Source organism: Poeciliopsis prolifica, unplaced genomic scaffold (genome assembly GCF_027474105.1).
Source record: "Poeciliopsis prolifica strain line A6 unplaced genomic scaffold, Auburn_PproV2 SCAFFOLD038, whole genome shotgun sequence".
Lineage (NCBI taxonomy): Eukaryota > Metazoa > Chordata > Actinopteri > Cyprinodontiformes > Poeciliidae > Poeciliopsis > Poeciliopsis prolifica.
In genome coordinates this window covers 4,343,772-4,366,699 of record NW_026562413.1, presented here as the reverse complement: position 1 = coordinate 4,366,699, position 22,928 = coordinate 4,343,772, and the positions used below count along the sequence as shown (strand labels likewise).

The 22,928-nt window shown below is 37.2% G+C and overlaps 1 protein-coding gene across 4 annotated transcripts; it reads left to right on the top strand.

Annotated features, from left to right (window-relative positions):
* The first annotated feature begins 1,397 nt into the window (after nt 1-1,397).
* Nucleotides 1,398-21,065, top strand: tpd52 (tumor protein D52). 4 transcript variants are annotated; one of them, XM_055054094.1, is made up of 7 exons: nt 1,398-1,511; nt 15,074-15,201; nt 15,599-15,747; nt 16,310-16,411; nt 17,677-17,718; nt 18,891-18,939; nt 19,537-21,065. In XM_055054094.1, the coding sequence occupies exons 1-7, from the start codon at nt 1,493-1,495 to the stop codon at nt 19,651-19,653; spliced, it is 606 nt and encodes a 201-aa protein (XP_054910069.1). In that variant the 5' UTR covers nt 1,398-1,492; the 3' UTR covers nt 19,654-21,065. The 4 variants fall into 4 exon arrangements, with proteins under 4 accessions (XP_054910069.1, XP_054910067.1, XP_054910068.1 ...); XM_055054092.1 differs by lacking the exon at nt 1,398-1,511 and adding an exon at nt 10,804-11,422; XM_055054091.1 differs by lacking the exons at nt 1,398-1,511; nt 17,677-17,718 and adding exons at nt 10,808-11,241; nt 11,385-11,422.
* Nucleotides 21,066-22,928: the final 1,863 nt, after the last annotated feature.

The window sequence follows — 22,928 nt, the reverse complement described above, 5'->3', positions numbered from 1 at the left end:
CAGCCCAAGGTTCCGTAAAATACAATTTAAATATCTTGTTAGGTCTAGACATGTATTCTCACCTTATAATACATAAAAATCTGTACAAACTAACATAAGTATGAAGAAAGCACCCTTTAAGTTCCAGGTAACTTGTCACACCTATTGTTATAGCCTGGTACCCAGAGGTAGCCTGTAAGTATTCCCAAAAGTGTCTCTTTAAAACCTTGCTAACATCCCAGAGAAAATATATGACACCCTTTAAGTGCCCTAACAGTTCATGGTAAGTAACACCTCATAAGTCTGGTAAAAAAAAAAAAAAAAAAAAAACTGCTTCTTGGCCTATGTTTTTTGCTGTAAGCAAGATTTTGTTTCAAACACAATTGAGCAGGAAGGTGATGATACCTGAAAAAGGGTGAAAGTTCTGTCTGGGCATATTAAATTAAATTAAATTAATTTCAATTCAATTCAATTCAATTAAAAATTCTTTCTTAAATTAAATGTTACTGAAATTCATAATATCCTAGGTTCTTCAAAGAGTTGTAGATCCTGATGGCCAGGGTTTGAAAGAATTTCCTGTAGGGGTCTGTATTACAGCAAATCTGGAGAAGCCTCTGACTAAAGACACTGCTGTTGTAAAGCAGTTGACTCATGAAGAGGATACTCAGGGTTGTCCATCATTTTCTTGATTTTATAAAAACCTTTGCACAATAATCTCCAGGTAGGTCACAGTAGGTCCTAGAATAGAACAAGCCTTATTTTTTATCTGGCTGTTTGGCCTTAGCAAGTCATTGGCTCTGATGTTGCTACCCAAACAGATGATGACAGAAGAAATTATATTGCATCCCTGCAAGTACCCCAATAAGTTTGTTTTCTGCAAAATACTTACAGAACATAAACAGCTTCTTGCAGAAAATATTGAATGACTAAGCTTCATCAAGAAGCGCAGTCTGCTCTGTCCCTTCTTGTAGATCACAGTTGCTTCACAGTTGCTTCTCCCGGTCAGTCTGTTGTCCAGGTGAGCACCGAGGTACTCATGTCACTGTCTCTGTTATGATAAAGATAAAACTTTGCTATTTAATTTTGTGCTCTTCTGTCTTTGTTTGAGTTTGTCTAAAGTCAGAGGGAACAGCTATAAATAGTTTGTCTTGAATAAAAAGTGAATACTTGACATTTAACCCAGCACAGCGTATGATGATTATGCTGCATCAAACATATATTTTTAATGTAAGTTTAAAATAATAATAATAATAATAATAATAATAATAATAATTTTAAAAATCGTCCATAAATTGTCTTCTCCTTCATTTGCTGTGCTCTCGATAGTGTAAGAACACAGCCCACGTGCATCTCTTTGTTTACACTCCTGCGTGCTGACGTCACCGAGAACCCCACCCCGTACGGCGGGCTGCCTGGCAACATGACGGAGAGAACAGGAAGACATTCCGCCGTCAAGTTTTCAACCTGCACACCCTGGACTTAAAAACGACCAGAAACATCTGTCGACCACACAATGGAGGGCGAAGGGAAAGGTAAACACTTTATTGCGTTTTATTTGCTCTGTCAGTATTGTTATTGATGGTTCTCATCTGTTTTTTTTTTAACTCAAAAGTTCACAGACTAGCAAAAAGAAAAGTTTGTGTTGCTGTTCTTTTTTTTTTTTTTTTGAAAAAGTGATGCAAGTAAAGTGACAATAAACTAACAACATGTAGACTTTAGCAACCTATTTTTAACACTGTTTCTGAAATTAGAGTTTCAGCCTTCCAGAAACTTATACGGAAGTCTGATGTTCACCTTTTACCCCGCATGTAGTTGTCAGATGGGCTACTTTAGTGAAAATATCAACGGGGAAAGTATATTGAGATGATCAGCTTAAAATAGGGATTATAACTTTTATGGCTACTGAAGAGTCAATCAAAAAGAAGTGTTTTAATAAATGAAAAGAGAGGAATACATTCTGTAAAGCATTTACGTTTTGTAAATGTCATGAGGGCACAATGTTTCTTGCCCTCATTCCAAAGTTTAATAACATTGTGTTTTGGGATAAAGCAAGGTGAACTGCAAACATGCTTTACATGCAATATTTCATCTTCCCTGGCTTCCTGAATATTTCTGTAACATTTTATCCGTCTGCACTTAAACCTCTTCATCGATGAGACTTTGGTCTTTCTTAGCTAGTGTTTTAAGCAAAACAGTATCTGGAGAAAGATAAATGTTGTCAATGGGGGCAGTTGGTTACAGTTCTGCTGATTACATAGAAGCCGGTGGCAGAAGTTTGTTTGTGATCATCCAATAGAAGTTGAGTGTTACTATCAATTAAAAAAAAAAACAACAACAAAAAAACATCTCCCCTCCAAGTTTTCTGTATCTAATTTTCTGATCTCTGTGTGCCATTAAAGCATCAGAACACAAAATATGTAGGACATTCATGTTGAAACAGTGGACACAGCCTGTTACAGATTTAATATAATTTTGTTTGCGTTTTTTTGAGCTGTTAGTTGAGGTTAGAGCTATAAGATAAATCATCTCAATGACATTGTGAAGTTACTCTTATGGTAGCTTACTGTATAATCTGATGCCACAAAAACTGTACTAGCATGCATCAAATATCCAGTATTTGACAAATCTTGAATGTGTTTTAGAAAAACCAGCACAGTTTAACAAGATCTAGAGATGCACAAGTTAGTTTTTTTCTGTTCAATAATTTATGGGGGTGGTTAAGTCTGACCTGTTGATTCAGACTGATTTATTTTCTTTGTTTATGCTTTTTAGGAGTAACACATCAAACTGGAAAAAGACATACTACAAGTTTTTAAAATAGAGGGAATAGTTTATATTCCAACAGCAAATGAAGGAATTTCAATATTTTTCCCAGTTATGAATCAAATGAAGCAAATCTTTGTTGAACTGCATTTCTAATAAATTTTTTTGATAAACTCATAGTCTTAGTTGATGCACATTTTGACTGTAAATGTTCAGTGTTTCAGTTTTGATGCATAAATTGAATGTGGCAGAGAACAAATAACAAAATTAGGATCAAGGGATAATTGGCTGTTTGGTGCATTACTATCCAATCACACATGTTTTGCCTTATACTGTAAGAGGATGTAATATCACAATAAAATATGGCTTAGATGTACTTTTTTGGCAGACTATTATATTTGACTGAATAATATATTTTACCAGCTGGATTCACAATGAGATACATAGAGTATGTTACAATTTAGAGACACAAAATCTTAAGAGCATAAAAACTGCCAGGATATTATACTAATTTAAAAGGAAGGGAAGATTAAAGAAGTTATTGACACCAATATCATTATCAAGAAATGTTATCAATAATATTGTAGTTTAATATTTTTATTGTTATGAAATTTGAAAATGAGAAATACTCCACAAATGAATATTTTTGTGGGGTTCTTTGTTCATACTGCTATTTATAAGAATAAACATTTTCATAAGGTTGTTCAACTGTCAATTTATGTAATTATTGCACAATATACATCCATACTTTCAGAATTAAGCTTTTATTATTTTGCAGCAGCTAACAAAAGTAAAGTTAAAAGTCATTCTTCTTCTCTGTCACTTTAAATTCAGTCACTTTTATGTTCCCCTTTATGGAAATGTGCATTGTCACTCCAACAGACTTTCATTTTATTTTTCAACATGTCCAGATATGCATGGCAGATATGTACTGTCTAGTATGGCATAAAGCTACTACAGTGGTTTATCTGAATACCCCTTTGTTTTGTTTATTGTTTGATTCTAAGCTAAAATTCCCATTTAGGGGAAGGTGTAGCTCATCTCATTGTGCAGGATTGCTTTAAACTGCTAAAGTTTAAAAACTGTAAAATTTTATGCTTAAGTATAAAGTATTTTTAATGACAAACAAAAAAAGTGATGGATTTTTGTCTAGTATAGAAAAACTTGTCACCCACATCTCAATGCACGCTTCTGGTTAGTTTCCTGAAAGATTGCAGCTGCACTTTCTCACCTCATCCCCACCAACGAGGTAGATAAATGTGGGTGTTTGGTAATATTTTCCGACACAGAAAACAGAGACCTAGCAAAATGATTCAGTTTATGAAGTGTTCATTTTAAATAGCTGGTTATGCCTATGAATGAAAAATAGTCAAAACAGTAATTAGATTTTTTTATTATTATTATTATTTACTCATATGCTGTAGTGTTTTTACACAGTAATGATATTTTGTTTTTCTGTTTTTAAATTCACAATACATTTTTGTTTTCAATGTTTGTTCAAATAACATTCAACAGTGGGATTTTTACTAAGGGTTACATTACAAGCAGCCACCCTTCATAAAATGTGTCAGTCATGTAGACTGCTCTATTTCACTCATCATTTAGTTTTCCCTTTGAAATGTGTTTCAGATGAAGCCTTGTGCTTATGCAGATGAAGTGAAATCAGGTTATCAGGTTGTAGTAGGAGTAAGGTTAGTGCATACTGAGCGGTTGGTAGTTTTTAAGAGCTCCCCTTTTTCTTATTGTGTGTGGGGAAAGACGACCCACTTGCACAGAAGCATCTCTTTCTTTGAGTGATCAGTTCTTTGCACCGTTTCTTTATGTTCAATGTGTTAAAGAGGAGCGATACTGATAACGTGATTTGTATACAGTGGGAAGATTAGGCTCTAATCAACATTTCATTCTTTGTTGCTTTTCCAAACAAATGTTAAAAGCTGTGAATGAAAGCTTTTTTAGTAATTTTTTCTCTTTTTTTTCAAAGTTGTGTTCAGCTGTGTCTCCTATGTTGTGTGGGTATTTTCTACTTCTGTGGTCACTGACCTTTACTTTCAGAATCAAAAACAAGACAGTCAGGGTTGTTGTTTTTCGACTGGCTCACCTAAATAAGGCTGATCATGAGTACAGATCAACAATTTTGCTTCATTAGATTTGTATGAAGAACAACTGACTGCTTTCATTTGTCAGAGAAAGTATCTCACAGTCCAGAGCCCCAAAGCCGGTTTTTGGCAGAACCACATTTTATAAAGTGCATTCTGATGTCAGAGGTTTCATGGCACATCATTGTGTGAGAATTTATTATAATCCCTACCAAACTTTTGAATTCATATTGATGTGTTTCACTTCCTTTAGGGACCAATTTCACAATCATCTGCTTGTTTTGTTTATTTGTTTAATGTCTACAGCAGCTACAGTGTATTTCACATTTATTGACATCCTTGTTATAGATGTGGAAAACTAACAACTGTAGAATAAATCAGTCTGCAATTGCAATTGCATAAATCCTACACAGAAAAAAATGCTGCAGTTTTTCTGATTAAGGCTTTTGAACATCATTTACAAAAAGGGTCTAAAAATTTTGAAAGCTGTGTTTATTACATATAGAAAACTGGTCAGTAAAATTAAATCAAATATGTTGTAGATAAATAGTTTGTTATTGTTTATTAATGGTGACTGAAAAAGCACCAAACTGCCTGCCTATATACTCACTCTTTTGTCATTGATAAAAGACGTTTGCTGCACATTCTAAGTTATGCTTTTAAGACAACTTAGAATGTGCAGCAGATGTCTTTGGTTATAGATCCAGATTTAAAGAAGGCTTAAATTCATTTGGTGTTTTTAGATCTTTGTACTGAAGTTGTCGTTCAGATGTGAGGTTTGGCCTGGCAGTGCCGTCAGCTGAATGAAAGCTCTTAAATCACGCAGACAACCAACATGACACTGTGGAGAGACTCCTAAAGTTTCTCTCTCTGCCAAATGGAGCACAGTGTGCAGCCTATAAATTATAATTCCTAAATAACTGAAGATTTAATTGTGTAATTTGATCTCATTCGGGGAGGAAAAAATTCTGTTTTTTTAGACATTCTTGGAGGAGATGACTGAGACTGTGCTGATTAGGCCTAATTATTTATAACAGAGATACCGGAATTTCTTGTCCTGTTTTTTTTTTTTTCCCCAACACTCCTCTGTTGTTATCCTGCATGACAGAAGACAACTATCCAGTACTTCTTTGCTTGCAGGATGGTGGCTTTTTCAGCATGGATGCAGACTCTAAAGTAAATACAAAACTGGGATACTTTCTTTTCCACTTTAATGGCTTGAGAAACTTCAACAGGAATTGTGATGGAGATTATGTCCTGTAATTGACATTACAGAGGAGAATGCTAAGGCGCTTTAATTAGTCATATTTCACAAAGTAGTGTGTAATTTCTTATATATATCTGAGTGGTATTGTACACTGCAGCAGCTTTTTCTGTTTCCATTTTAATATTGTGGAATTGGCTAAATTGGATTTTTTTCCTTTCATTTAAAGCTAAAGTTGAATGTTTCATTTTGCTTGAGATTTACCTGATTTTATTTATTTGTTGGAATTATTCAATTTAAATCTTTTTTTTTTTTTTACATTATTGCTAAGTTTCTCAACTCGTGTTAAAAAAAATTGCAATTAATTTTAATACTTAGTAATCCACAATCATAAATAAATTCCAGTTTTGTTTTCAAAACGTCTTTTATTTTCCACATTTGATGGTTAGTTAGATGTTGTAATCTGAAAACGTCCTAAATAATTTAAAAAGATTTTTGTATAAAATTTCAGTACATGTCTTTTGAACCTTTTCACAATTTGTCCTTAATCTTTTTAATACATTTTGTGGGTATTTTGTGTGATATGCTAACACGTAGTAGTGGACAATTGTTGATTTATTAAATTTTTTTCTCCAATATTCTTACAAGTAAAAACCAATTTAACAGATGGTCTGCATTTGTATTCCACCAAACCAAGTAAATAGGCTCTTAGCTACACTGCTGCATTTTGCGTCAGTTTGTCATATTCTTGTTTTTATGTTTGTTTTTGAAAGGACTTTGTGATTTTTTTTTAAAAAATGTCTGTGATAGCTGCAATATAAATCAATTTAACTTACTTTTCTAAGCTTAATGACTTTGTATCTGCAACTACAGCACATCTGCTTGGAGTGTTTGCTCCTCCTTCTTTGAAAAATAGCTCAACATCAGTCGGACTGGATGGAGAGAATCTTTGAGCAGCAGCTTTTTAAGTCTAGCCACAGATTCTGGATCTGATCTTACTTCTGGATTTTTATTCGGCTAGTCTAAAGGGCAGGTGTGCATGTATTATTTCTTTCCCTGTTTTAATGCACCTGAATAAAATAGTTGGACCTGGTTTGTTAGAACAAGATTTGGTTGGGTATCTTATTGCGAAGAGATTTTCTCCAGTTTAGTGGGTGGGTTTTTTTTTTGTTTTGTTTTTATTTTTATTTTTAACCATCCTCCTTTATAAACTTGCATTGAAAACACATGTACAGTCTCTCTGCTCCATCTACGACTTTCCTTATTATTTTCCCATGATGCACATCTCATGGGAGCTCTGTGGGTCCAGTTCTTGCAGTCATTCATGTCCCATGATTCTCGTTTTAGGCCAATCATGTGACAGGCTATGCCTCAAATAGTGGGGTAATTGATCTCATGCTGTGGATCGTTAACCACTTTAAGATGGCTGTTTGTTCCCTGTTACAGTCTAGGTATATCTTATCTGTTCAAATCCCAGTCATGAACATGTGAATATTAATCTGAAATGTTGCATAATTTATGACTTGAATGTAATTCTTGTAAAGATTCTGTGAGTTGTACGAAATTTACTTCTTTTTAACAATTGTCATGTCAATTTGTTGTTTTGCTGGTCAAGTTGAGTGCAGATTGAAGTTCATTTTGAGTTTAAACCTAACCTTTATGACAATTAGCTGCTAAAATAGACATAAATATTTGTTTTTCTAGTTGAGATAGAAAAAAATCATTTGAAAATATGCATTCTGCTTCAATGGAGTTGATTTTAAACAACAGATGCCAATTCATCTATCACATAATCAGGTTATTATCAGAACTCTCCTTGAACCTGAATGCATGAGAATGTAATTCAGTCACTTAATTCAAGTGACCCATCCCTGAGCTCTGGGGTTTGACCCCCAGATCGAAAGGTTTTAGATCTCTCTCTCTCTTTTTCTCTCTTTTCTCTTACTCTCTCTCTCGCTGAGAGAGAGTAGTTGTGTGGAGTAGCCAGTGTAATTTGGGAACTTGTCATGGCTGACCAGCTGCTTCCCCTTTGAGCTGACTTTTCTGACTGAAAATGCACTTTGTCAAAGTTTAGATCATCAAAGGCAGCAGCGTCATGCTTTTCCGTAGCAGGGGTAGAAAAGCTGGTCACATCTGATCAGATCATGGAGTTAAATTTCAAAAAATCCTGAAAGAAAATCTGTTGGATCTGTTGGATGCTGGAGAAGAGGTTCCCTTTCCAACAGGGACATCTGCTCTGAGAATACAGCTGGAGTTACAACGGACTGGTTTAGGTCGAAGCAAATTCATGTGTTAGAATGGCTTAGTCAAAGTCCTGACCTAAATCCAGTTGAGATTCTGTGTTAGGCGTTTTCATGAGCAACAATGCTCTTTTGTCATTCTGACTCAGCTTGAGCGATCCCTGATGAAGACACAGTGGATGTAGAAACATTCGTCTGCCTTGGTGTTGACATGTTCATCAGTAGTTCCCAGCCCCAGTTTGTCTTCTTAGTTTGAGTCATTTGGCAAAGATGCATGCAACTTAAATTCCACTTCACAATTCTGCTGAATGTGTTGATACGATGACATAAAATCCCAATAAAACATATTCACGGGGTAGTTGTGCAAAGCATCGTGTTTTAGGCAACATTTTTACTTTCTCCTCATCAGGACATCATTTGCTTATGAGTTGTGTAAAATGCGTCTTTACATATTTATTTTCAACATGAGCTATGTATTTTTTTTTCTGCAAGTAGCAACACTTCTATTGTGTTGAAAAAATTTTTTAAAAATATTTATGAGCACCAGTTCATACTTTAGGAGCTAAAATATGTGTATTTTGCCACAGTTACATTCTCCGCAACAAATTGAGTGTTTGCTCAGCTGTTGCAGATTGAAGATGCAGGTAGAAACTGACTCCTCTGTTGCATAAAAATGTGGTGATTGAATCCTTTTATATTCTGCTTTAGAATGAAATAAGTCTGTTGCGTAATGTTCAGGTAAAACAAAAAAAAATTACATTTGTTTCAATGAGTTTTTTCTATCTAACTTTGGGACAGTTTATAAAAAAAAACAACTAAAAAACTAAGAAACTCCTCAGCACTTGTGTTTAGCCAGTATAGAGTCTCTGTTTGTTGCTTAATCGAAGCATTTCCTCAAAGGCCAGTTGTGGACTTGCTTGTATGAAACCTTAGAAAAGAAGAATAGTTTGAGCTGTGTTGAAGGATCTCACCACCGATTCATGTTTTTAAGTCTAAAACTGTGACCTTTATTATTTAAAATTTATGATGAAACAATCCTTTCTACACTGACCTGATTATAAATGGAGTCTACACTGATCAGGCATCACAATATAGCAGATGAGGTAAGTAATGCTGAAGATTTCTTTGTCATGGCACAAGGCGTCAACGACAGCAAGTGAATATTTCATGCTTGGTTAGTTTAATGAGAGCTGATGTGTGACGGTGCCAGTGCCATGACTGGATCAGAGCTTTGTGTTGGGGTCTTCCCAGTCTGCAGGGATTGGTGTTTATTTAAAGGTAGTCCAAGTAAGGAATGGTGTCGAACTAGCGTCAGGGTCTTGTGTGGACAAGTCTGCGTTACCGACTCGACCTCTAAATTTTCCAGATCTCATTTCAGTGGAGCATCAGCAGGATGAGCTTGACAAACCTGTCTGTTTTGTGGAGGCTTAATCTTAGAGCTTACAGGACTTGAGTGCGCCAGAGACGATGAGGCTGCACAGTAATACATACATACTGTATGTGTGACTACAGCCCTTAATATTCACATGTTTTTGTAGCTTAATTTATACCAAAGCTCATTAAATTGGTAGGGATATTGTAAAGGGAACAAAGAGGAAAAATAAAGAAGAGGAAGCGACTGGATCATGATCGGTGCTGTCACAGCAATGTTCAGTAAAAGTGGTGCAGGACGCCATTCTCCCTCAACCGTCCTTTAGTTGCACTGACTTTTCTAAACTAGACCAAATAGTTCCAGCGTCAGAAAACTGTGGCAGCGTGCATGAGCCAGAAGACATTACAAACTAAGAAAATAGTTTCAAAATGATCCAGGTATTAGTTTTCAACAAACTGTTTTAGTGGTTAGTTGGAGGAAAAAAAATGTAATGATGAATAAAAACTTCAACAAAGCAGCAGCTGATGTGTTTTCCTGTTGGATCAGCATAAATGGCTCATAATGTGGAATCTGCTGTGGTGACACAGAAACTTTCAGTGAAACCAAAGCAAAAAATTACATTAGGTGTGTTTATTAGGTTTGTTGCAAAAAAGAAGACCGACGGAATATCAGGAAGATGGATTTGTACACGATCTAGAAATAGATTTCTTCAAAAAAATTATGATTTATTTACTTTTCTCCACTGATCTTTAAAATGTTCAAATGTCTCCCTGTGACAACAGAAACCTGCAATTAAATGAATGTCCTTGTCGCTGAGAAAGAACAGATAAATTCACGTACTGAACGTCCACAGTACCGCTTTTTTGTTTTTTCTTTCTTTCATTTTTTCAAAGCACAAAAAGCACTTTCCCTCCATTACTTCCAGAGCAGCCAGTGTCGCCTGCAGCATCCTCCCCTCTCATTCTGGCTGACTAGCATTACTACTGCTGCTCCGAGTTGGACTGGCCTCCCAGGATTATCGCTTCTGTAATCTGGGACACTGCAGATTATGCTTTTCATCTAATGCGCCCCTACACACACACACACCACATGACCCTCTCACACAAATGGACTCTCTGCTACTTTCTCTTCACTTCACAGTGAGGGAGTGAGGAGTGGAAATGGCAGAGAGACTAGAGAGTTGAAACTCTGTAACATGCCTTCAAAAACTGGTGGTAAAACTGGTTGTACAGACGGATTTTTGAATGATGGACTGAGAGCTGACCTTTGGGATTATAGTGGAGAGGAGGAGGGTGTGTGTGTGTGTGTGTGTGTGTGTGATCTACAGCAGCTGCTTGAGGGGACGGGTAACTTATTAAGCAGAGAGTTTACAATCCTTTGGCCTTCTGCACCAATGAGTAATGAAAACGTGGTGCTGCTTTGTTTCGTTTTGTCCTTCTGGCTGCTCCTAAACCAATCTAAAATCTGCTTAAGTGTTCATCACAAAGAGAACAAGAGTCCAGAGTGTTGTAAGCAAGGAGAGACAGTGACAACCAGCACGCGGCTGGATCACATGCAGACAATCAGGACTCGGGCGGCTCCGCTGAGGTAGAGATTGCGTCGAAGGAGGTGGTTTTTCACAGCGGCGTTCGGCGACCTGTAAATATGGAGCCTCTGGAGGAGTACCACTCTCCGTTTGACTTTGAACAAGGGGTCAACTCCAGTTATCTCTACCTCTCCCCTGCTTACAGCGACACGCCGCCCAGTTCGCCAGCTGTCAGATCCAGAGGTAATCACAAGGAGGAAAGGGAGAGGCTGAGTGGAGGGTGTGTGTGTGTGTGTGTGTGTGTGTGTGTGTGCGTGTGTTTTCACTGGACAAAAAAAAAAGAAAAAAAAGGCAAACATGGCTTTGGGTCACTGAGCAGGAAGAATTTGGGGAACACGAACTATAAGGGGAGGGGAAAGCTTATTATTGTGCGATGACAATAGTGTTGCATTTGCTGTTCAGATTTATCACTGTATCTGTGCAAATTGTTTTGTTGCTGTTTCGATGCCAAAACTAAAAAAAAAAAAGGTTAAATATTTCTTATCTTTGCTTCATTTATTGTCCACCTGTTTTGACCATCATTTACTCTGTTAGAATAATTATTGAGTTCAGGAAGGCATTGCATATTGAATGCTCAAGATTTGAATGATCTAATTAAAGAAAACTAAAATATAGATTACAGTAAGCTACATATATTACTAGATCTTGTTAAGATGTGAAAATAAAACCCCATCAGTTCATCAGTTTTTTTATTGAATTTTATTTGAATAGACTTATCCAGTGTTTGAATAGACACTGGGTGATTTATTAAATAATACTTACTTAATAAATATACCTTCCACAGAATTTTTGGGAATTGATAAGAAACAGTTTAGATGTTTGTAATTTACAAGAAATTGAGATTCTGTTTCCATGGGGGATAAATATGAGCGTCATTTCTGCTTGCCCTTCCTCACAATGAGAAGGACAAAAGAACATGCCGTTCAAGTAAAGGTGATGAGTATCATAAATTTTTGTTCTGGGGCAAAACAAAAATTCTGATTGATATATTGGTAAATAATAATTGATTAAACTTACCAACCCCCCAAATTTTATGGCATGATTGGGATTATTGACATATCTAATTAGAATTTTTTAAAAATATTGATTTGTTTGAAATGCATCCAAGAGACAACCATGTCACATTTTTAAACAAGGAACGATACCGCTGCAAAAGGCTTTTTATATAGTCAGAAAATCATCTAAATTACATTATTTTTCGTTCACTTTCACTGTTTTATAATCTTATTACCTAAACCAGATCTGGCTGATGTGCTGAGGGACGATGAAACTGAGGAGACAGGAAGAGTTTATTAGATTTGGCTCCTTCTCCTTTGTCTCCTTACAAACAGGTAGGCAAGTTTGTGGAGAACTTGCCTACCTGTGAGAACTTTCATTCTGAAATGCTGCTGTTTTCTTTCTCACAAGCCTGTTTTGCATTCAACTTCTAATTGTTCATTGCTCAAAATGGTGTGGTCATTGTGGAGGCGAGTGCAGTTTTACGATAACAAGCTAAACTTCTACATTCAGACTTCTCTATTCCCTTCAAATCGGTAGCTTTCATGTTCACTTACAGAGTATAATTTCTGTAACTTTAACTAGCGTGCAAGTAGAAAGTGTTTTGTAAAGAAATGCAGTTTCTAAAAGTTATTCAGTTGGTACAAAAGCACACATTTCATTTAAGCCTGCTCTACCAGTTCTTTCTTTGTAAGGAGGCTGGTATCTGTGTTGTGTATTTCACTAGTGTAATGTAATATAGTGGATCACCCATGTTTGAGAAAAGGGTTGAGGACACAATGAAGCGATAAGATCCTGCAGGGCAGTGAAACCGTTGCACTTCAGAGGAACAGAGAAATGTCTTCAGAGTTTGTGTTCGACTTCAGACATAATTTATCATTTATACTGTTAATTTAATATCTAAACAGTTAACAGTGGCACAACAAATCACTTTACAATAACTTCTAGGGTTGTCCTGTCTCGACTTCTTCTGTCCAGATACCAATCTGAGTCATTCAAGAGAAGAAAATGTATTTGCGAATTAAATTTCATTCCATTTTATAGTCTTGGAAACTCAGTACATTTAAAGTAAATTAACACCCATGATAGTCTGTTGATAATAGAGTTGAATTTCACTTAATTCGAGCTGCAAAATATATTCATCCAGTCATAACTGTGTGAGATATTGCAATTTCAAATGACTTTTTGAACACACAAATGCATTTAAATCCTCCCGGCCAGTAAAATAATTGGTCGGCTAAATGGACTTCCACTTCTCCTTATGTCTGCACTAAATGCAGATTTTAGTGCCAGAAGTGCTAAAGGAGAGTGACAGTGAAAATAGGAGAAGAAAATATATATCACAAGCTATATTGAGGAAATGTTTTCATTACTTCTTTTATAGTCATTGCAATATTGACAACATCTCAATTTCTCACAGCCCTGATTTGTCAATTCTGCAGAGTTGCATTATGTATTTGAACATGTAGGATATGTAAACCTGCAGCAGCCTGATCTTCAGGCCTATCTTTGCACAAGCGTTAGATACAGTTTAGTTATGTCCAAAACTAAACTGTTTACATTTAGTACAGTAAAATAACACTGGATGCGTTCTAGACCCGCAGCACCCATATTACTAACCAATTTTGATGAGATGAATGCTTCTGTCATTGTGTGGTGTTTTCCACAATATATAACATTCAGTATATCTCCAGTTTGCAGTATTCTTTCTTGAAGAGACATGATGATGTGATTAATGAGCTTCTCTCCTTCTACCAGGCCTCCATATTTCATCTACTTCTTATCCAGTTTTTCTCACCTTCACTGGAAAAAGGAAACGACTCAAGTTGTCATATTTACAGACTCGGCCTCAGACATTCTCAAAGATTTACATGCAATATTTCACTCCAAAGTATTAGCGATTAACACACTCATTATTTGTTGACTGAGTCGATAAGCCGCCATCGTTTGTTCACGCTAAGAACAAGAAAGGCTGTAACGCCTTGGGAAAACTCGTTCAGAACGCTGTATGTCCTCATGACTGCTTGGTGCCTTTTTCTGTATCAGAGTTGCACTGAAATGACCTCGTTTCAACTTCCTCGCTTTTTTTTTTTTTTTTTTGTCCATAACTGACGTTTCGATCACTGAACGGTGCGTCCGTCAACAGACACACTGTAGCACATTTCAGAAACAAGGCGGCTCTGAACCAGCCTGCATAGATATCAGAGGAATGACGCAGACTGCATCACTTGTTATCACCAGAAATGTCCAAAAGGTTGCTTCTTAAAAACATTTTGTGTTTTATTTTATGTGTATCTGGTCCTTTAAATATTCTCGTTTTTCTAGAATTGGCAATATAAAAGTATAAACCAAAAGTCTTCCATGCAATGTAGGCACAGTTTGAGAAGTGAAACAACCTAACTGCAGTGTTTGGACAGGTATAGATGACTCTCATTTAAGCTTTAAGATGGGCGTGCCTCATTCCACTGAAGTAAAAGACTTCCATCATGAACTTCCTGTTCTGACTTCTTCTATTCTCTTGTTTTTTTTGCATCTTACTTCCTTTTACTTAGAATTCCACAATTTTTTAAATATTAAAGACTCACTCTAGCTACTTTTCATAGTCGCCATACAATTTTTTTTAATGTGTGAACACTGACTTATTAGTGTAAAGAGGGGATAAATATGACCACATCCTTTTGTAAAGTATGAAAAAAGCAAAGGGCTTCCTTTGAGACTCGCATCTTTTTGCTATTTTTCTTCTTTTTTTCATTTATCAAATTTTTGAAGACGAGGAGACTCGTGCTTGTAAAGTTTGGATGGTTGATCTGTGTTTCCTTATATTCTTGTACTTGCCAGATTTCCAGGAGCAGCCAGACTCTGTAGCCGAGGTGGGAGAGGATGCAGTGACATCTGCCGGTGCAGCTCCTCTTCCTCCTGTCATGACGGAAGAAGAGCGTCAGGAGCTGCAACAGGAGCTGGCTAAGGTCAGGAGGGAACAGAGATTAATGAGCGACGGCACCGAAGAGTTAGAACACAAAACTTTCATCATTGTTTACTTTTATACATGACAGGTTTTTTTTTGCTTTTCTTACATTATTCTGCTATGTTGTTAATCTCAGACTAAATCCTAACAAATAATTTTTTCTCTAAAGCCATTAACTTGCCTTTTTTGATCAACAGTGGTTCATTATTTAATTATTGTTGCACTTTTGTGCCCTGTTGCTCATAGAAATGCTACTCAGAAACAGGATCAACTTGTCTTTTTTTTTTTTCTTCTATTTTTTTAACCAACTTCAATATAAAGCACTGCTCATAAAGCACTGGGTAATTTGGGAATTTGGTGTCCCATCATTCAGAATGGCGTATGTATTTATATGTCAGGTTGAAGAAGAGATCCAGACGCTGTCCCAGGTGTTGGCAGCTAAAGAGAAGCAGCTTGCAGACATCAAGAGGAAACTGGGCATCACGCCTTTAAACGAGCTGAAACAGAACATCACCAAAACCTGGCAGGAAGTCACCACTTCCACAGCGTGAGTACTACTAAGTTGCGAGGCACTTTTGTTATGACTATCGGGCGTTTTGAGTTTTTGTGTTTGATTTTTCTTTTTCTTTCTCTCTCTCTTTCATGCACTACTCATCTGACCAAGAAAGAGTTTTGCTTCATTGCTTTATGAAATAATAATAAAATGACTGTGAGCATGTTCTGAGATGCTTTTGAAGTATATTTTCTATTAACGGAATGGAAACCTCTTGGGCTTTATTATATTTAAATTATTCATTATTGTTCTGCATTTCTGAACGTGCTGAAAACACAGTTAGCTGTCAGCACTACTGAGCGACAACTCCTTCCCTGCTGTGTGAGGGGAGAAAAAGATGTCAGCGCTGTTGACAGGTTGCCTCTGGCTCTTGTGAAACTGTTTGATGGGGTTTATTCTACAGGAAATGAGTGGCGTTGGGATTCTCCCAGGCTTATTTTAAATGAAAAAGACATTGAAGCTTTATTCTGACCTTGACGTTTCTCCTCAGCCTTTGATCCCGCGGTCTTTTTTCATTACATTCATATCCTCCTCTCCTCGCCCTGCTGCGTTTCAGCTATCGGAGGACGTCTGAAACTCTGTCTCAGGCCAGTCTGAAAGCGACGGCAGCCTTCTCCAACGTGGGCTCGGCCATTAGCAAGAAGTTCGAGGATGTCAGGTATGTCGGGTGCCAGGTGAAAGGTTTCCTGTGAACTCCAAAAGTCAAGGGTTTATGCTGACAATGAACAGAGCTACTTAAGCATAATTGCAAGAAAAATTTCTGTTTTTTTTTCTTTTTTTTATTTTCACTGAAGATGCACCAATTTTTTGAGTTTTTTTTTTTTTTCTGGTCAAAACCGGTTCTTGGGTTTCTCTGAGGTCTGATTTGCCAATCCAATTTTTATTTTATTTATTTATTTTCCAATTACTGTGCTGCAGTGAAAGTATTAAATACAATTGAAAGTTAAGGAATTGCAGCTATTATTGCATGTAGGTACAAGTTCCCAACCCTGGTCTTGTTCATTTTATTCAGGGATAAACTCTACATGTTGCCGGTTGATGTATTTAAAGACAGAGAATAATGGAAGTTCTTTGTTTTGGTCCAGGCATGAAAAAGGGAGCAAACAATCAATTTTTTCATTATTTGACCTTCTGATTACTAATCGGAAATACTCAAAGGAAATTCATTTCCATGACTTACTGATTGGTGCATCTCTTTTATTTTTACTAAGTGATGCACCAAACAAGCTTTTATAGGCCAATACCAATTTCTAATTGCCTTTTAGGTTTGAATTGCCGAGTACAATATTGGCTTTAGTCCACTTTCCTTCAATTCATCCATTCACTCGCCTGGGCATCAGTCCGTCCATCTATTCACGATTAAGCAGGATTAAAGACGGTTTAAAAACACCCAACGACAGCTTGTTCAGGCTGAGATTCACCTCCCGTTGATCTTCCTGTGGACCTAAGCCGTCTTCTACCCCGTCATCCTTCTTCCCTCGGGATTATTGACCCACAAACAAGATTGTTAGCCCTGGTCAAAGCTGCAGTGTGCTGAGAAATGCAGCCTTACAGATCCTGAGTCCATTTAGGGGGGTGACGGAGGGGGGTAAAGAACAAGGAACCCACTGCGGTCAGAGACGTTTTGTGTGGGCGTGTCGTCTTATTTGTGTCCGTGCTTTGTGAATGTTTCATACGTGTCTGTTTGATGAGCAGATATTTGCTCTAATGCAGGGGATTAACACGTATCCTCTGTGATAGCACACAATCGATCTTAATGGGATGAAGCAGGGTTTACAGGCTTTATGCACTTGGTAGAATAAATTACGTTTCGTTGTGTAGTGAAGCCTGTCTCACCTTTGTTCTCCTGTTCTTTCTGTGCACGCTTTGCTTTTGTACGACTTAACTAATGGCAGATTTCTTCTCCTTAATGCTGTCGGATAGTTTACAGTCAATACAACATTCAGCTAGTATGCCAGCAATAAGGTAAGGAGCAGCCTATCTAATTGATGCTGATGGCACACAAATCATAAATAACATAAAGGCAACTTATGTTTTATTCGACAGCTTAAAATGATGCAGTCTTATTGGCAGCCTAGTCTTTTATTGTATTTATTTTTTTTAGTGGGAGTGCCGTAATGTAGCACATTTTAATGCAATCTTTAATTTTATGAACAAAATTTAAATGAGGACTCCATCTCTTTCATGTCCACACTTCTAATCGGGAAATAAGAAAACATGCTCTTCATTCAAGACTTATGTGAGTTTTATAATTCAGAAAATGCTGTAAGAAAACGGCTACTTGAACACACTCAGTTTATATGTTGGGCAACAAAAAAAATTTTTTTCTTCTCTTTCATCCCTCATATGTCTACAGTGAAAGATGTGCCGACTGCAAATGAATTGTCAATTCTGGTATTTTTATTCAGTGCAGAAGGTTTTTATCCATCATTACCAAAAGGGCCAATAAGAGTAGAAGACCCTGCGAGTGAAAAATAGCGTCTTCTATTTGCGTTAGCGATTGTACAGAGGTCTGAGTGTTAACTGTAAGCATCCCAACAGTATCAGCTGATATCAGCACACAGCAACACCGCAGTCTGAATAATCTCCCTCAGCCAGGCTGCTGTTTCTTCAGGTTAACAGAGGTCGAACAGTAAATTTGTCCAAAACATGGAGATAAAACCCGAGGCACCCTCTGACGAAGCGGGGAAACGCCCGCCTTCAGAAACGCATCTGCATGTAGGCAGACATCCTGCCCCGAATTTCAAACTTCTTTCGGCTTCAGGGTCCCAAAGTTTCCTGCATTCATTTCAGACCAGATATAATTTCTCTTAAAAAAAAAGAAAGAAAAGAAACAAACAAACATGTCCTCTGCTTTATCTCCGCATCCCTTTTATTCTGCTTTCCTTCTTTTAGTTTTTTTCTTCTTTTATGGAAAACAACACCAAGCAGCTTTTCAGTGGAAAAAGATCTGAACAGAATGGGGTCACCTGGGAAAAGGCTGCTTTGTGAATATTTGGTATCAGATATCTGGACCTCCTAAAGTTGTGCTTACTGTTGGTGTTTGCCCTGCAGTGAGCGGACGAGGAGGTCGGATAAATGCAGTCTGCTCAGGTCTGTCTGTGTTTGTCGACTCACTGTTACCTCCCACTTCACAGGAATGCACCAACTTTCAAGTCACTGGAGGAGAAAGTCGAGACACTGAAGGTATTGGATTAATTTTGAATTTGCATAGATATGGAAAAAAAAAATAAAACTACAATGTTTATTGGGTTGTGTTTGTCATGTTCTGAATATTAACAATAAATAAACATTATAAGCATAATAATTTTATCTAATAAGCCATATTATTATTGCAAGAACTGTAACGGCAGTAATTGCTGTTATTTCTTTTGAAAATAATTGGATTGTGCTCTCCATCTTTGTTTTTAATTTTTTTTTAAATACAATGAACAATAATGTTTTTATAGCTGCCCATGAGACTCTCACAGTAAGATGAGTAAAAATATCAAAGCATTAAAGTTTTTCCACAAAAAATGTCATGCAAAAATAGTTAAGTTGCTGTGTTTGCCTTAAAAAAAAAAAAAAAACAGGCAGAAAGGCAAAAATTCTGCCATATTTACATTTCCAACTCGTCCTCCAAGTTTTCATGGTAAACTCAATTTGATGCACCTCTCCATGCACGGTCATGTTCATAGTCGGGTTTGAGAAACCCGTTAAATTGTTAACTTGCAAACTGTTTGCACATTAATCATTGTAACATCATGGAAGTCAATGACAGATTTATTCTTCCTCCTCGTTCAGACTAAGATCACCCCCACCAATCCTCCCAGCAACCAGGACGGCAACGTCCCGGAAACCAGCGAGTCTTTGATCAACCAGCCTGAGGACGCCCCCACCCTGGACGCACCCATGCAATGAGACTGAGACCGCACTTTCACCCTCTGACCTCTTTATCACCCGCACCCTGCACTCCCCACCCCGCTCCTCTGACCAGTTTAACTCTTGTGTGCCAGTCTCCCTCTATTGGAAACAAATACCTTCCCAGCATCCTCTGCGATCGACTTGCCCGCTCTCCTCTTCCAACACACACACTCAGTCGTTAGCTTGTTTCAAACTAAAACCACAGGGTGGGCTCAGGCTCATATCCTCATGTCTTTTGGGTTTATCTAGTTGGTTCGGGCTCACCGTTAGAGGAATTCTTTTTCCTTGATGCACTCTATTTCTTTGCCTTTTTATTTCTAACCAGAAAAGCTTGAATGCCAAACATGTTCCAGTTTACTTTAGTTTCTTTTATGACATTAACACTTGAGTGTAGAAAACTGTGCAGTTAGAACAATTGCAGTGTACTTTAGAAAGGTATTAAATGTTGGAGTCATTGTTATTAAACACGGGTGGTTTTGACTTAGTTTTTCCTCTTGGGCCAAAATGTTCCCACCCGAGAAATATAACATGGTGTCCCAGCAGTGAATATTAATATTTTTGTATCTTATGCTGTGCTCGGGTGGCTCGGCTTTCCGGGTTTGATACATTGCGTTGTTAATTTGACTACTGACTGCACGTTTCAGATTCAGGCAGACCTTCCCCTTGCATTGTAGAGAGACCTGTCAGAGCCTCCCACCCCGCGGCCCCCACGCTCGGAAAGCTGCAGGAAAACGGCCAAGATCAGCAGAACAGCTCAGAGCAAACACGCCGTCAAGGTCCAGCCTTGACCTGAGGTGACAGAGAAATAAATGTAGCCTCCACAGCCAGCCAGAGTCAATATTTGAACACTAGTGCATTGTTTCTGTGAGAGCGGCAACACCCAAACTACCCATGCTGTGTAGTACACAGCCCTGCAGTAGTGTTTCCCCCCCCTTTTTTTAAAAATTCATTTTGATCAATCAATCAAAATGAGCTTGATTGATTGATAGCAAGTATTTGTAGAAAAGGTCTCTTTTGCATTTATAAATGTATTTTTTTATGTCAAAACTCTAGTTAGAGTCGGCTTTACAGCCTCATGCTGCTTTATGTCGATTATATGCTGAAAGCAATTAAACTCTAATTTATTGGGCTTCAAACAGTGATCAATAAAACCCGAAAGGAGCCGATTTCAACACAAACTGAGATAAAGTCAAACCAAATGAAGGACAAACTTTTCTATTGGGCGCAGCATCAAACTGGTACAAGTCCTCCCCTGCTGGTGGATAAGAGGTACTGCATGAATATCAATCAACTCCCACTATCAGTATGAAACATGATGGCGCTGAGCTGTACAGACTGTGGATCAGACAAATCTATTGTTTAGTGTTGTTTTCTTTGATTATCAATAAAGATTCTCATGTTTTTACGCAGTCAGGAAATGTCGTTCTTCAAGCACAAATAAGAAAAAGAAAACTTATAAGTATTTAGTAGCGTGTTCTTTATTTATTTAACAAAAATATGAATTTCTGAGGAAAAATGGCCTGCTATTAAAGTCTGCAACTTCTTGTTTTGTGACCACAGTTAGCTGTTTGTAACTTTTAATTCAAATGTAATCCAAAATAAATTTGAATGCTAGAAGTCCTGTTGTGTTCATAAAAGAAAACCTTTTAAATTGAACATGTTATTCCAAAATGGTCGGCAACTTCCAGTTTTAGGTTGTTGCATATTTTTTGGACTATGCACAGATAACAGAACTCACATGTCCAGACTTTATATGAAAAGTGCCAGAGGTTTGAGGCTTGAAAAGTTTAAACATTTTTAAAATGGGAACATCTGTAGGAAGCATGCATGTCAGACATGGGGTCATGTTTTTTATTTCTCACAAATATTGTTTTTTTTTAATAGAAACACAAATACCCTATAATGAACATCCCTAAAGTAACCAGTCTCTCGTAAAAGAAACGCCAACCAGAAGCTCTCAACCTAATTGGGATGCTGCACCTTGTATGGCCACACGAGGGCAGCCAATCTCAGAAGTGGCACCTACTTTTGATGGCTTTATTTTCCTGTTGCAGGCCAGACTGCCTGGAGCCACAAGGCCGGTAGCTGCTGCAGTTGCTGCAGCTGCTGCTGCATAAAGTCACACTCATCACTGCTGGCTGTTTTATCAAAGAAAACCTCTGATGGAGACAATGTTCCTAAATAGCTTGTGACTAAGAAGAAGGAGCTCTGCATGAGAATTTTACTAAAATTTAACCCATTTTAATTCAATTGATTATTATTTTTTTACTTTCATCTTTCTGTTTAAATTATAATTTCAGAGTTTTTTCAACTGGCAGAATCTCAATGTTTTAAGTGCCTTGCTTAAGGGCATATCGACATGTGGCAGTGGAGGAAGCTGGAATTGAACTTATTGCTGATTCACAGTCAGTCCTAATTAATCTGATAAGACGTTTCTATAAATTAAATGTTTTAAATAGAAGCTTAAATTAAATTCGATTTAGTTTTGCCATCCCCAACAAATTAAAAATCTAGGAAATGCTCAAAATTCCAGGTTTGCAGTCTTGCACAATGCATAAAAGATCAAATTCAACGCAGCAAACATAAACTCCCTTCTGACTCCACATGCAAAAAAAAAAAAAAAAAAAAAAGCCACAACTGAGTAGTCATATTTTTTCAAAGTGACGGTTTCTCCCTCGCCAATACCAGCCTGGCCCAGCTCACAAAAAGAGAGAGAGACACGTGTACAGTTTTTAATAAACAGCTGCCAAAAAATCTTTATTCAGTCATAATGGTTTGCTGCAGAATGAGTCTCTCTGCAGAAAGTCTAAACTGTTCAAACAACACCAGGAAACGCGAAAAAGTAAAACACGGCTTACAACAAGAGAGATGGCAGTTTCTACATACAGAGATCACAGGAATCAAAACATTACAGTTAACAGTCAGTCAGATTCTTCTCATGTAGAAAAGGAAAGTCTTCATATACTGATAGAATCCGTTTTATAGTGTGGGAACGAATATAAGGAAATGTCAGAGGTGCAGTAGAATATACATTTTGCGAAAGAGAAGGTATATATTGCAGCTATTTCTGTATGTTGGTTTGATAAATAGATCCTTACTGACTCAGTGTGTGACACCGATGGCTGCTAGTGTGTGTGTGCGTGTGTGTTATGGAGACGTAGACCATTTAAAATGTGCAGAACGCGAACATTCAGTTCAAACATGGCTTTGTGTGTGTGAGGTCCAAATCCCAAATGTACTTTTTGGGATACATTTTGATGTTGCTTTGTTTT